Below are 14,263 nucleotides of genomic sequence, written 5' to 3'. Positions count from 1 at the left end.
CGAGCCACCTCGACGGCCGTGTCCAGCAAATTGGGATGGACTTACTGGGGCCGTTCCCGACGTCCAATACCGGAAACAAATGGATCGTCGTAGCTACCGACTACCTCACCCGCTACGCCGAGACAAGGGCCCTACCCAGAGGCAGTGCCGCCGAGGTAGCGAAGTTCTTCGTTGAGACATCCTCCTGCGTCATGGCGCCCCAGAGGTCCTCATCACCGATAGAGTACGCGTTTACTGCTGACCTAACTCAGGCAATACTGAGATACAGCCAAACAAGCCACCGCCGGACCACAGCGTACCACCCACAGACCAATGGCCTCACCGAGCGGCTAAACAAGACCATTCGCCGACATGCTGGCCATGTATGTCGACGTCGAACACAAGACGTGGATGCCATCCTTCCGTATGTGACCTTCGCATACAACACGGCCATGCAAGAAACGACGCAAATGACGCGTACAAGCTGGTCTACGGAAGGAGCCCGGCAACGACGCTCGACGCAATGCTACCAACCGCCACCGACGAAGACGACCTCGACGTTGCCGCCTATTTGCAACGCGCCGAAGAAGCTCGACAGCTCGCCCGCCTGCGCATCAAGAACCAGCAGAGGGTCGACAGCCGTCACTATAATCTTCGACGACGCCACATGGAGTACCAACCCGGTGACCGTGTGTGGGTCTGGACGCCGATACGCCGACGTGGGCTCAGTGAAAAACTTCTTCGGCGATACTTCGGGCCATACAAGGTGCTTCGACGTCACGGCGCTCTTGACTACGAGGTCGTCCCGGACGGCATTACGAACTCCCAGCGACGCCGCGCACGACCTGAAGTCGTCCATGTCGTGCGCCTTAAGCCGTTTTTTTGCGCGTTAGCGAACCTGGGACTCTACTTTTTCCTTTGTTATTGTAATTTATTTGTGTATGCACTTGTTTTTTCCTTTCCATGTTCTGTTGCAAGCATCGGGACGATGCTTTTTCAGAGGGGGGCAATGCCACGCCCGCTTCTTCTTTTATTTTGATGTGTTTCGAGTTTGACCAGCAAGGACGGTTATCAACGCTCGACGCTGGCCCCGAAGCAGTGTTCGAGAAGCTTCACGATTTTGGTAGATCGTTTTGTTAAGATTGCGCGCCGCACGCGAATGTTCCAGCTTTGTCGAGAGATAACGCCGCCACCAGCGATATTGCTGGAAAGTTCCATAGCGCCTGTATAAAAGCCGACGCGCTTGACCGCTTGTCAGTTGATCGACGGACGACGCCCTGTTCGCCGCTATCATTGTACAGCGTGTATTGCTGTAGTTCTGTTCTCATTTTCCCGGCCACAAGTTCGGCCAAATAAACAGTTTCATTCTGCAAACGCCGACTGCTGTCTTCGTCGACGTCACGACCGTGACAATAGAAAGTACTGGTGCCTCTCGCTCTCTCTTTCATTTGTTGATTTCTTTCCCCCAGACTAGGGTGACAAACCCGCCTGGTGGACCTTTTCTTCCTTTCCTCCTCCTTCTCCTACACTGCACTCCCCATGAAGCAATGCTCACCTCTTTCGTGCATAGAAAGTAATGTTGTGCCTCTCTCGCTCTCTCTTTCATTTGTTGATTTCTTTCCCCAGACTAGGGTGACAAACCCGCCTGGTTGACCTTTTCTTCCTTTCCCTCTCCTTCTCCCTAAACTGCACTCCCCATGAAAGCAATGCTCACCTCTTTCGTGCATAGAAAGTAATGTTGTGCCTCTCTCGCTCTCTCTTTTCATTTGTTGATTTCTTTCCCCCAGACTAGGGTGACAAACCCGCCTGGTGGACCTTTTCTTCCTTTCCTCCTCCTTCTCCCTACACTGCACTCCCCATGAAGCAATGCTCACCTCTTCGTGCATAGAAAGTAATGTTGTGCCTCTCTCGCTCTCTCTTTTCATTTGTTGATTTCTTTCCCCCAGACTAGGGTGACAAACCCGCCTGGTGGACCTTTTCTTCCTTTCCTCCTCCTTCTCCCTACACTGCACTCCCATGAAGCAATGCTCACCTCTTTCGTGCATAGAAAGTAATGTTGTGCCTCTCCTCGCTCTCTCTTTCATTTGTTGATTTCTTCCCCCAGACTAGGGTGACAAACCCGCCTGGTGGACCTTTTCTTCCTTTCCTCCTCCTTCTCCCTACACTGCACTCCCCATGAAGCAATGCTCACCTCTTTCGTGCATAGAAAGTAATGTTGTGCCTCTCTCGCTCTCTCTTTTCATTTGTTGATTTCTTTCCCCCAGACTAGGGTGACAAACCCGCCTGGTTGACCTTTTCTTCCTTTCCCTCTCCTTCTCCCTACACTGCACTCCCCATGAAGCAATGCTCACCTCTTTCGTGCATAGAAAGTAATGTTGTGCCTCTCTCGCTCTCTCTTTTCATTTGTTGATTTCTTTCCCCCAGACTAGGGTGACAAACCCGCCTGGTGGACCTTTTCTTCCTTTCCTCCTCCTTCTCCCTACACTGCACTCCCCATGAAGCAATGCTCACCTCTTTCGTGCATAGAAAGTAATGTTGTGCCTCTCTCGCTCTCTCTTTTCATTTGTTGATTTCTTTCCCCCAGACTAGGGTGACAAACCCGCCTGGTGGACCTTTTCTTCCTTTCCTCCTCCTTCTCCCTACACTGCACTCCCCATGAAGCAATGCTCACCTCTTTCGTGCATAGAAAGTAATGTTGTGCCTCTCTCGCTCTCTCTTTTCATTTGTTGATTTCTTTCCCCCAGACTAGGGTGACAAACCCGCCTGGTGGACCTTTTCTTCCTTTCCTCCTCCTTCTCCCTACACTGCACTCCCCATGAAGCAATGCTCACCTCTTTCGTGCATAGAAAGTAATGTTGTGCCTCTCTCGCTCTCTCTTTTCATTTGTTGATTTCTTTCCCCCAGACTAGGGTGACAAACCCGCCTGGTGGACCTTTTCTTCCTTTCCTCCTCCTTCTCCCTACACTGCACTCCCCATGAAGCAATGCTCACCTCTTTCGTGCATAGAAAGTAATGTTGTGCCTCTCTCGCTCTCTCTTTCATTTGTTGATTTCTTTCCCCCAGACTAGGGTGACAAACCCGCCTGGTGGACCTTTTCTTCCTTTCCTCCTCCTTCTCCCTACACTGCACTCCCCATGAAGCAATGCTCACCTCTTTCGTGCATAGAAAGTAATGTTGTGCCTCTCTCGCTCTCTCTTTTCATTTGTTGATTTCTTTCCCCAGACTAGGGTGACAAACCCGCCTGGTGGACCTTTTCTTCCTTTCCTCCTCCTTCTCCCTACACTGCACTCCCCATGAAGCAATGCTCACCTCTTTCGTGCATAGAAAGTAATGTTGTGCCTCTCTCGCTCTCTCTTTTCATTTGTTGATTTCTTTCCCCCAGACTAGGGTGACAAACCCGCCTGGTTGACCTTTTCTTCCTTTCCTCCTCCTTCTCCCTACACTGCACTCCCCATGAAGCAATGCTCACCTCTTTCGTGCATAGAAAGTAATGTTGCGCCTCTCTCGCTCTCTCTTTTCATTTGTTGATTTCTTTCCCCCAGACTAGGGTGACAAATCCGCCTGGTTGACCTTTTCTTCCTTTCCTCCTCCTTCTCCCTACACTGCACTCCCCATGAAGCAATGCTCACCTCTTTCGTGCATAGAAAGCAATGTAAAAAGTAACATTCGACTAATTTGCTTCGTTTTAAACAAGCGATAGTAATGCTAAATGAGTAACACTGTAGGCACTTTGCTCGTTAAGTGAGCTGTTCTGGTGCAAAAGTGCTTTTAGATGCGAGTTTCCTGCGAGTATTGCGTAGGCTCCAGCTCCCTCGTACAGCTCACAGCGAACGTTTAATAATATCAGTTATGCCCGCTGAGCCTGTTTCGAACCGTGTACCACATGGCGCTCAATTCATGTCATCCGGTTGTAAAAAGATGCTCCTGCCTTTTACGCATGGTATACGCATAGGCGGGCGCAGAGTTCCTCATCATGAGAAAGGGGCGTAGCCACGTTAGGGCACACCGGGCCCGTGCCCCCCCCCCGAAATTTTTTTTGCCATAGCATACAGAGCAGAAAATGACACTCGACCACATCTGCCTGCTCGTCCCCACTACAGATCAAGGAGGTGCCCCCCCCGAAAAAAATTTCTGCCTACGCCCCTGTCATGAGGCGAAGGTTCATCGCAGCAACCCCCCCTCCTCCCTGCTAAGTCAATGCATGGGCCTCCTAGGTGACTAGGGGGGGGGAGGTCGCTCCCCTGCACCCCCCCGCCCCGCCCCCCGCGCACGCTTAAGGGTATACACCAATCCAGCAACTTTCATTATATTGCAAATAAGGAACGTTACGTGAGACATTCAAATAAGCGGCAACACGTTAGTGAACGGACGCGTTTCCGTTTATCAAACAAAAGCCGAAATACTCATATTTACGAAACGGCGGCATGAAGTAAAACAAAAACACGAAGGAGCACCAGCTTCAGCATCAGCTTCCCATCTATCGCCTTGCAGCACACAGAAATCTATTACCTGAATGAGTAGAGGTTTTTGTTTGTTTTTAGTTGTTTGTTATCTGCGTGTAGCCATGTGTGGGTATATGTTTATGTTCCGCGCATGTGAGTAAAAGTTCATTTGAGAGTTCGGCGCTTGTGTTTCGTGTGCTCCTTTGTGTTTTTGTCTTACTTCGTGGCGCCGTTTCGTAAATATGAATCCTTACCAACTAGCCCGATTGTCAGTCCTACTAAAAAGCTTAAATACCTTGCTGACTAATGGTTACATTACTTAGAGTGGTGTTTGCTCAAAGAAGACACGTTTAAATGCCCAGGTCACATTATCAGTGCTCGCAGTGTATTGTGGAGAATGCAGCACAGCGCCCAGTGCTGCCTCGGAGGACTCTCTCGAGGTCGAGACTTCGCCAAGTGGCATGGGAGAACCGTGCGTTCTGAGGTCGGGTTTGCATAAACGAGGAATGGAGAGAGAAGAACGTGATCCGCATGTCTTGACAAATCGTATTTGATGCACCAAGCAGAAAGTATAACGGCCTGCCTCGTGGGATTGCGGCGGCCACGCACAGCGGCGCTGCCTCGCTCACCACGCCGGTCTCCCTTCTTGAGGCACTCTGCACTTTTCATTGCACCTCCGTAGTGGCGTGTAATGTAGGCGAAGGTTGCCATCGGATGGTCTAACGTTGGATGTTTTCCAAGATCCTATAAGAAGTAAAAATGAGGAAGGGGACGGACACCATGCAATGTCGCGACTTCGTGCTTCTTTTTCTCAACTTCCGTGAGCCGTCACATTGTGCACCATAATTTACTTCCTCGCCGTCCTAGCAAAAGGAAACGTGAGGCTGTCATCGTTTCCTCTTCGCCCCTATCGCCGCTTGCGTTTTTTTCGGAAAGAATCGTTTACCAACTGCAGCAGCGACAGATTATCTAGAGAGGGCGCACGTAGTACATGGGATAGGACACGCGCGGGTGTTTTTTCCTTTTCTTCGTGCAGCTTTAAGGAGCACTCTATAGACGGCACTCTTAATATTAATATGCAAGGACTGTGCCACGCGAACTAAACATACCGTCATAAAGGGCGGCGACCAATCGCTCAACCCGTGCGAGTGAGCCAGTCAGCTTCGAATGCTGTTACCTACAGCAGCTGGCGTATCGCTGTACGCTTTCTGTGATGGGCATAAACTTTAGGATGTCTGCCAATGTGCGTCCCCCGCCGCAAGACATTTCTAGCTGGGAGTCTTTGTAGCTCGGATGCTGATGCAACACAAACGCACGCATACAATTGAAGCAGCCGTAACCTATTCTTGAACTCAGTGGCAGAACACCCGCGTCCTCAGAATTAAAGGTACACGTTAAAGAACCATATATGTAGTGAAAATTAATCCGGTGTCACTACGGCGCGCATTATATTAATATCATCGTTTTGACAAGATCGCACAATTTAATTTTAACAATATCCGCTCCAGCAGGCAATGGTACAGTGTCTAGAAGGTAAACATAACCGTTGCCGCCTGTGTTTTCATGCGATTCGTTTTGATATAGCCAAATTAGTTGCTGAGCTATAGTTAAAAAAATAATACTTCAGTACCCCGCGAACGCACTTGGTGGATTGGCCTTTTGCACCGCCGTATGTAATTGGGGCCCGTTCGTGTGGTATATTTCAAATAATATACATGTCCTACGATCAAGCAAGATATACAGAAAAAAAAACCAACATGCGTATCTCGCTCTTGACTGTGGACTTTTCCTGTTTTTTATTATTATTTCTTAGAGCTTGTCATACATTATTACATTATTCGAACCGCATTTAACTTGGGTTCTATGTTGTCCTTAATCTCCTTCACGTCCTATATCTCACAGAAAGACATTACAGTATTCCTCAATGAAGTTTCCGTAACAAAAAAAAAGTGCTATGTTGAAAAAGGTTCTGTCTTCGCGAGCAAAAAACCACGACCGAAATGCAAGAACTTGCTGCTGACGCCACCGAGGTGGGCCGACCACTCACGCTGCTTGCATGCCGTCACTGGCAATGCTGATCGATTCGCCCTCCCCCACCCCCCTTCAGCGAAGTTCGGGGAAACAAAGTTTTGGCTGACAGGGGCGCTTTTCATCAACTTCTTTTTATTTTATTTACTTGAATTGAGTTTTCAACAGCCGCTGCACGCTGACGGAAAGCACAACAGCGGGCTGCAAAGAAAAAGATTAAATCAGAACGCTGCGAGCCCGTCAGCCCTTGGACTGATTTCAAGCCTTTGTGGAGATGGCAGCAGCGATGAACGCTGGGAGTGCCAAGCAGTAACGAGGTTCGCGGTAACATTGTTACTGCCCCCGCCACTGTTGCCGCGAGGCGCTGCACTAAACGCGGCCAGTAAAGTCGACTGCCACCAAAACTGTTTTCCTGATCTCCTAACATTGCGAAAACGTTGGTCGCTGCCTCCATCTCAACGCAATGGATTTCAAAGCGTAATTTTTATCCGTGCCACTGCCTTGACTCCATATTGGTGGTTGTAAAAAACAATAATAATAAAGCGTACCGATTCGTCTCTTTAGCATGTATCGGAGCTTCACTGCGATTTCAATTAGGAATTCTATTTCTCGCGTCCTCATTCTGATTGGATGAATGGAAAGTCCATTATTGTGACATTGGGAGGCGCAGGTCCTCTGTGGGGATAGGCGGGACGTTGTCAGACTACCGTAATCGTTCGCAGTGTCTTATGGTTTCCACTCATTTAAGTAGCAGCCAGTTGTACTAAGGCCAAGTGCGGCCAGTGCTGTGGTTTGCCACCCTGATCAGGCCACTCTGACTTCCATAGTGCGCAAGTAATAGCCGCGTGCTCGGAACCACTTCACGATAATTCGTGCATTGCAAAGCCTGTATGGCCATTCACCCTTTATCGAATGCAGAACACTGCCATAATAAGCGGTGAAGGTCTGCGCGGCAGCGCACCCCGCATTGTGTGCACGTCACTGTCGCAATGTCGGGCAATCATTCTGATTAGATGAGAAGTAATGTGTCACCTTTCGCTGCCTTCCAAGACGAGTATGCTCTACATCGAAAAAACGCATGACTCGAATGCATTTTTGAGACCACCCAGAGAGCGCTGCATTACAGTGGCTTGCAGGAGCGTGAAGGCGAGCAATGCACTGTCACCCAGCAATTTGCGGTTCTCAGGGAAAAATGGAAAACGAGGGTGTACTGTGTCTAGACATACATGAAAAACAGACTTTAAAATAATATTTTAGTGCAAAATAAGCCCTAGAAGTCACCGGCTATAAACCCCGCCAACAGCCGGCGACCGCCATTCTACCATGGTGTGTGTGACGTCACGTGCTGCGTGGAGCGGTACCATCGTCCTCTACCATCGTTTCAGCCGCTGCAAATCGTTCAATTTCTGTGCCAAGCTCAAGAAAGCTGAAATAGCTCGATTACACGCGCAGCTAACCACAGAACGAAATCGTTCGTCGGAATGCAGACGCTCGTACAACAAGCAGCTTGTTACGTCCCGGCTCGCAAGTGCGCCGGTGTTGCCAGACTCTCAGGCCGCTCGCGTGTTTATACAAATATTCAATTATACATTAAGTGCTCGACCAAATGCTCTAAACGTTTTCCAGCTTGTTCGTGAACGCACAAGGGTTAACCCATATAACACAGATTACGATCGAAAATTGGGTGTCATGAGTGTTGGCTTATGCCTTCGCAGGTGTCGTTCGAGACCACCACTAACCTTTACCACCCTCGTGGCTTCAAGTAATGCACGCACAAAATATCGCACAATATCATCTAGTAGTGACTAAATCATGCATTATTACCCCTATGCCTAATTGTTTCCTTTCGTCACATCGAAAGGAAACAGTTTTCGTCACATCGAAGTGCGCTGATGTCTTGAGGTTCCGGCAAGCTGCAGGTGTAGGGGTGTGCGAATAGTGAATTTTGGAACCGAATCAAATACGAATCGAATAGTGATGACACCGAATCGAATACGAATACTAATTGAATACTCTTCGAATAGTTATCGAATAGTGAGACAACCATTTTCAAGACAGTCCTAGAACTTCACAACATTTTAATTTAAACAAATATTCCCAAACTTTCACCAAAGAACATTACGGTTACTTTTAACTGACTGCAAATACCTCAATTATGAAAAGTGAGGTAAGCTACTACACAGCAGCGACCAGAGCATTCGAGATATTTTGTAACTGTAGGTTGAAATACGGAAGTGACTACAGTAATCAAGGTGACATTTTGTCGCCTGCTTTTAAGTAAAGTTGAGACATAAAAGCTAATAAATTTTGAACCGAACACCACGCGTACAGCTAAAGCTGCAGTAAAATTGATAGATCTGTCATTACAACATGCGCCTCGGCACCGAAGGCATGTACATCAGTGTTGAAAGCTGTATCTGCAAGAACAATTTACACAAACACAAAACTTGCGTCTGCTGTTTCTCGTGAATCTGAAAGCAGCCGTAGTCCCCACCTTCAGTTATTACGAGATGAAGACAGGAACTGATTAATGCGATGCAGCTGCAGCATGGTAAAAATTAATTTTCAGAGAAAACGTCTTCATCCGGTAATCAATATAGCGTCGGTAGTCTCGTAAAATCTTGGGCTGCATGCATATTGGTAAATTAGTGATTAAAGAAGCAAAATTACCTTTGGCTTTTCCAGAGTTTCGTTATTTGCGGCGGCTTCTCCCGTCAAAGCTGATTATTCGAAAACTATTCCAAAATTATTCGGTATTTCGAATATGTACTATTCGATTCGAGTACCGAATCGAACAGAATGCTATTCGATGCGCTATTCGAAATTTTCGAATATTCGCACGCCCCTGTGCAGGTGTTAGTGCACCTCAGTTTAGGTGGATCCGAAAAGCCCTTCGTTGCTGCCACTTTCATCGCGTGATGTCTGCAATACGCCCCTCCTGTTATCAAAGACATGTTCCCACTTTTCGCATGCAGTTCGCCATCGTGATGTGCGTGCACAAAAGAAAGGAGGAAATTGACAACGAGAAGGAGAGCATCGATATCCAGACCGCTGTGGACAAGGCGTTCAAGGTAATCGTTTCTTGCTCTGACGTTGACCACTTATTCTCGCGAATTCTGCCAGAAGAAAATGCACTTATCTAGCACTGATCCCAACACCTTGAGGAGCTCAGCTGAAACATTAACGACTGAGCGTGGTATACTCGCTTATAGGAAACTGTAATAAACCGTTTGAACTGTCTTGTCACGGTTCACGCCTATAAGTGCTTGGAGGTCGCGCAACCACCGCATGTAAGCGTGCCCGAACTTGAACTGCAGTTTCCCAGAAGCCCTAATTCTTAATGCAAACGTTTTTTTTTTTCTACCTAAATATACATATACCTCATATATATATATATATATATATATATATATATATATATATATATATATATATATATATATATATATATATATATATATATATATACACCTCATATACACAAAAAGCATTTACATGGCCCGCACGTGCAACATGTACAAATGTCTGCCAACGAGCAAATCGATCGTAACAGAAGTAACTTTGAGAGATGAGAAGATAGCAGAGTGCGAGAGAGCAAACGGGGGCGGCTGATATTCTAGTTGACATCGAGCGAAAGAAACGGACCAGCAGGGCTGGCCACGCAGTGTGTATTGCAGTTGGCCAGTAAGAGCAGCCAAGCGGATATCGAGGGATGGGACCAAAGACGGCATAAAGTTATATGGGGTGATCAAATTAATAAATTTGTTGGCATAAAGTGGAATCAAATTGAGCAGGAGAGAGAGAAAGGCAGGGAGGTTAACCAGGTTTCGGCTTGCTACCCTACACGGGGAGAGGGGAGGAAAAGAAGAGAGAAAGGAAGAAGGAAAGAGAGGACAAGTGATAGGCTCGCATGCGTAGCAGAGTTCAGCGCGCATACCCACAAGGTTTCAATCTGCGAACTGCCACAGAGTACGTACGGTTCGACTTGGACTGCCTCAGATGAAGTAGATGGCAATCTGTGATATTAATGAAGGCTTGCAAGGACTGGCTCCAAGGTGTCCAGAACCTGCAGTGCGCTTCGAGCTGATAGGGTTGTCATTTCGGTGAGGAGTGAGCGCATAGCGCTTATCAATGGCCACAGCGATGACACGTAGGTCTTCGTCGTGCCCCAGTGGAATCTCTGTGTGCGCGCAATGGGAGATTATTAGGAGAGGCCTTCGTCCTGCAGTGAACACAGGCTGACGATGTTCAGGGTGGTGAATTAGGTTTCCCACGACGTTGTACACCTTTGTGCAGAACGTATTCGATCCTGAACCGGAAGAGGCTCACGTGCGACCCGAGGTCATCCCGGAAAGCGTGCGGCGGATCCCTAGGGTGACGGCCGCCGTCCCCACAACACGAAAGGAACCGGATGACGTGGCGCTGCGGAACCAGCCGTCCAATGGATACCTGAACCGTGCCTACGAGAGGGACGCCGAAGAAAGGTACGGCCCGGCGTAAGCGCTCTGCTGACTATGGCATGGCCACAGCGCTGAAGCGCTGGACGCACAGCCTTTGCATCGACCGCTCCTGGCCTTGATCCGCGAAATTGAACTCTTTCTTTTTATTTAACTTATGCCGTAGGGCATACTGGCGCCAATGAAAAAAAAAGCGCGTGTCCTGAACAAGCGCAGTGCACGCTTAAAGAAGACAAAAAAGAAATTGGGCAGATGCCCCGTACCGTGGGAATCGATGTAATGCGGCGGGAAGGTGACTGTGGCGTCATTTTTTACATTGAGCAAGACGTTACGAAATGACGCTAAAGATAGGAGCAAATGGTATACACACAAGGATATGTTCAAGAGTCGCACATGTGTTGCATAACCAGTTGTTTACAGTTGCGTAACGATGCCAACAGCAACACAGGCATTACCAACACCAGACGCGGTAAGCCGATAGTTGTCCGTTATGATGGAGAATGCACGCACATTCCTCGAACCCGTGTGCGTGTGTGGAAGGGGTTCTTGACAGTTCTCACGTAGATGGCGGCGAGCGCAATGTCTTTTTTATTGTGATTTATGTGCACAACGCAGACCTCGCCGATTTCGCTGCTTGTCTGTGTGTGTTCGGTGTCTTGCGGCCAGCGAAGTGGGATGCGGCCTACGTTGAAGTTGTGCATCGCCGTGTTATTATACGTGCCCAGGCCTCCGCAGCTGCAATGAATCCACGTGCTGTGGACGACGCAGTTGGCTTATCGCTCCAGGTTTCAGAAAGTACTAACACGCCAGTTTCTGTGAGCAGAGCGACTTTTTTTAAATCGTTCACGTGCGCGTGCGCAAACGTTAACCTGACATGACGCCTGCATCGTAGGAGCATGTAGTGTTTATTGCTTTGTTATAAAGTTAGATAACCAGCTCCACAACCATAACTGACGTTGCACCGACATTACGCCTGCATAAGGTATTTTTCCAAAGCAGTTTCTAGACCTGGCGTGGCTCTGTGGTAGAATGCCTGACTGCTGCGCAGAATGCTTATGTTCGATTGCTGCTGGGATCCTAATTTTTATTCTTTGCATTCGTCGGGTCCACGCTGCCGATGTCGGTTTTTCTTAACGCTCTCGCATTTAAAAAACCAATGTCTGTTCTCGCGGTTCCTGGGTAGATATAAACTGGCAATCACCTGTGGCGCATACCCGTATACCGCGACCCGTGGTAAACGGGTATGTGCCACACGTGTCTGAAGGAAAGGGTTTGACGACGTACGCGACAGGATTTTCATGTTATCCATGTCATGACCCGACAGTCATATTCGTCAAATCCTCTTACCCTTCCATGCCAATTGGTCTACACCAAGTTTAGAAGATGACCAGGAGAGCGCCGAGACGTAGGCGGATAGATAGATAGATAGATAGATAGATAGATAGATAGATAGATAGATAGATAGATAGATAGATAGATAGATAGATAGATAGATAGATAGATAGATAGATAGATAGATAGATAGATAGATAGATAGATAGATAGATAGATAGATAGATAGATAGATAGATAGATAGATAGATAGATAGATAGATAGATAGATAGATAGATCGCATTTAAAAGGTCGGCATATTCCCTAACTAAATACTAACCGATCGCTAGCAAAGTGCAATAACAATTTTACTATTAAAGTGAGGGTACTAAAATGGAGGTTAGTGAAATCAATTACCCCGTCAGCTAGTGACTGTACTAGCTCAAGCTGTTGGCTTGTTACTAAATTGTTGGTAACCACACTAGTAATTTAGTAACCGCACTAACACAAGTGGACTACTGCGTGCGTCCAGATAAGAACTAACACGAGGTCCCCGGTGACCATTCCTGATTTTGATGAAATTTACCCTGGCGCAAGTTTTAGAACGATAACAGTGATTTCGAAGTTAGTTTCGCGCTATTGGCGAAACAGGACAGCCTGTCAATATTAGATTAAACAGGCATCGCGCGGACAATATGAAGAAATTACCGACAGCAGTTGCAAAGCATTTTAGTGTGGCACGTCACAACTTTTATGAGCTCAAACTTTACATACTTCGCTCAAACTTGCGGTCCCCGACTGACATAAAATATAAAGAGTCATACCTTATTCACAAGTTTAATACACTCCAACCAATAGATATAAACGTTTCAAAAGAGCTCTTGAATCCATTACAACCCCATTAAAACTTTAACGCCAATGTATTTCCTAGCATACTTTTAAGTCGGATACCTTGAAATACGCGTTAGTCTTATGCTTGATGTTATGCAAACATCAAATCATGACTTCTCACCTTAATTTCGCAATTACAACATCCGCCATTAACGGAATGATCATGAAAGCTGTTTGGTGAGTGTTTTTCCAGCTCAACATTGCGATTTCTCGCGCCAGTAACACCGGCCTCTTAATACACCTGCAGAAGGACGAGTCATGCAGTCATACAAGCATTTCATTTGATCGAGGTGAATAAAATATGGAAATGCATTGCAGTGTTTAACCATACTAAGCGCCAGAACGAACTTTCTCATTGCCAGGGCTTTTTGTAAAGCGCATATAAAGCGAACAACATCACGGAGACTGCTTGAGCAACGGAAGTGAGCTTCCAAACAGAAGTGCGGCGTTTAGTGAGTTTCATGTGAGCGTAGCCTCCAGGTTCAAGTATATTTCGTATACGTCACCAGATTTCCTGAGCCGAGGCTGCACGGAATACTGGATATCCTACAAGTACGCGCTAATTAGAATAAGCATGACCCTGGCGCCGGAGCGTGCAAACGCGGACACGCTAATGTCTCCCAAAGGAAACGGGATACGCAATAACAGCCTCGGAATTCCAGCTAACGCCAGTAGTGAAACGTCAGGAGATGTTGTAATCTGCATAATTAAATGCCATGAGGTGTAAGAATGGGCGCCGGATAAACGTGGAAGAGAAGAAAAGCATCGCTAGCGAGCTCGCAGCGTTTTTTCGCCGATGCGTTGGAACACTGCAGAAGTTCTAGGCCCATAAAACCTTTCCTCATTTGTCGGCAGTGCGCTATAAGGCTAGAAATATGCCCTACTGCACCCAATCCACAGGCGAGGCAAATCAAAAACGATTCTTGCCTTCAGTTCGCTTCAGTTGTCCTGTGTGGTATTTGACAGACACGGGTCATAACTGTTAAACAAACCCAATTTACTATCTTAACTATTATATAGTTGAACAATAAAAAAATCCCACGTTAAAGAACGCCAGATGGTCAAAATTTCCGGAGCCCTCCATTACAGAGTCCCTCATTATCATGCCGTGGTCTTGGGACGTAAAACCCCAACAATTATCATTATATTAGCTA

At 47.2% G+C, this 14,263-nt stretch overlaps 1 protein-coding gene across 2 annotated transcripts in view; it reads left to right on the top strand.

Annotated features, from left to right (window-relative positions):
- LOC119382471 (serine/arginine repetitive matrix protein 1) overlaps positions 1-14,263 on the top strand; it is a 71,590-nt gene that overhangs the window by 25,196 nt on the left and 32,131 nt on the right. For both annotated transcript variants that reach the window (XM_037650179.2, XM_037650178.2), the window contains exons 6-7: positions 9,425-9,520; positions 10,746-10,933. In XM_037650179.2, coding sequence (XP_037506107.1) covers positions 9,425-9,520; positions 10,746-10,933 — 284 coding nt within the window. The remainder of the gene's footprint in view (positions 1-9,424; positions 9,521-10,745; positions 10,934-14,263) is intronic.

This window comes from Rhipicephalus sanguineus, chromosome 2, assembly GCF_013339695.2.
Source record: "Rhipicephalus sanguineus isolate Rsan-2018 chromosome 2, BIME_Rsan_1.4, whole genome shotgun sequence".
NCBI lineage: Eukaryota > Metazoa > Arthropoda > Arachnida > Ixodida > Ixodidae > Rhipicephalus > Rhipicephalus sanguineus.
The sequence above is the reverse complement of the archived record's forward strand: the minus strand, read 5'-3'. Positions and strand labels throughout refer to the sequence as shown.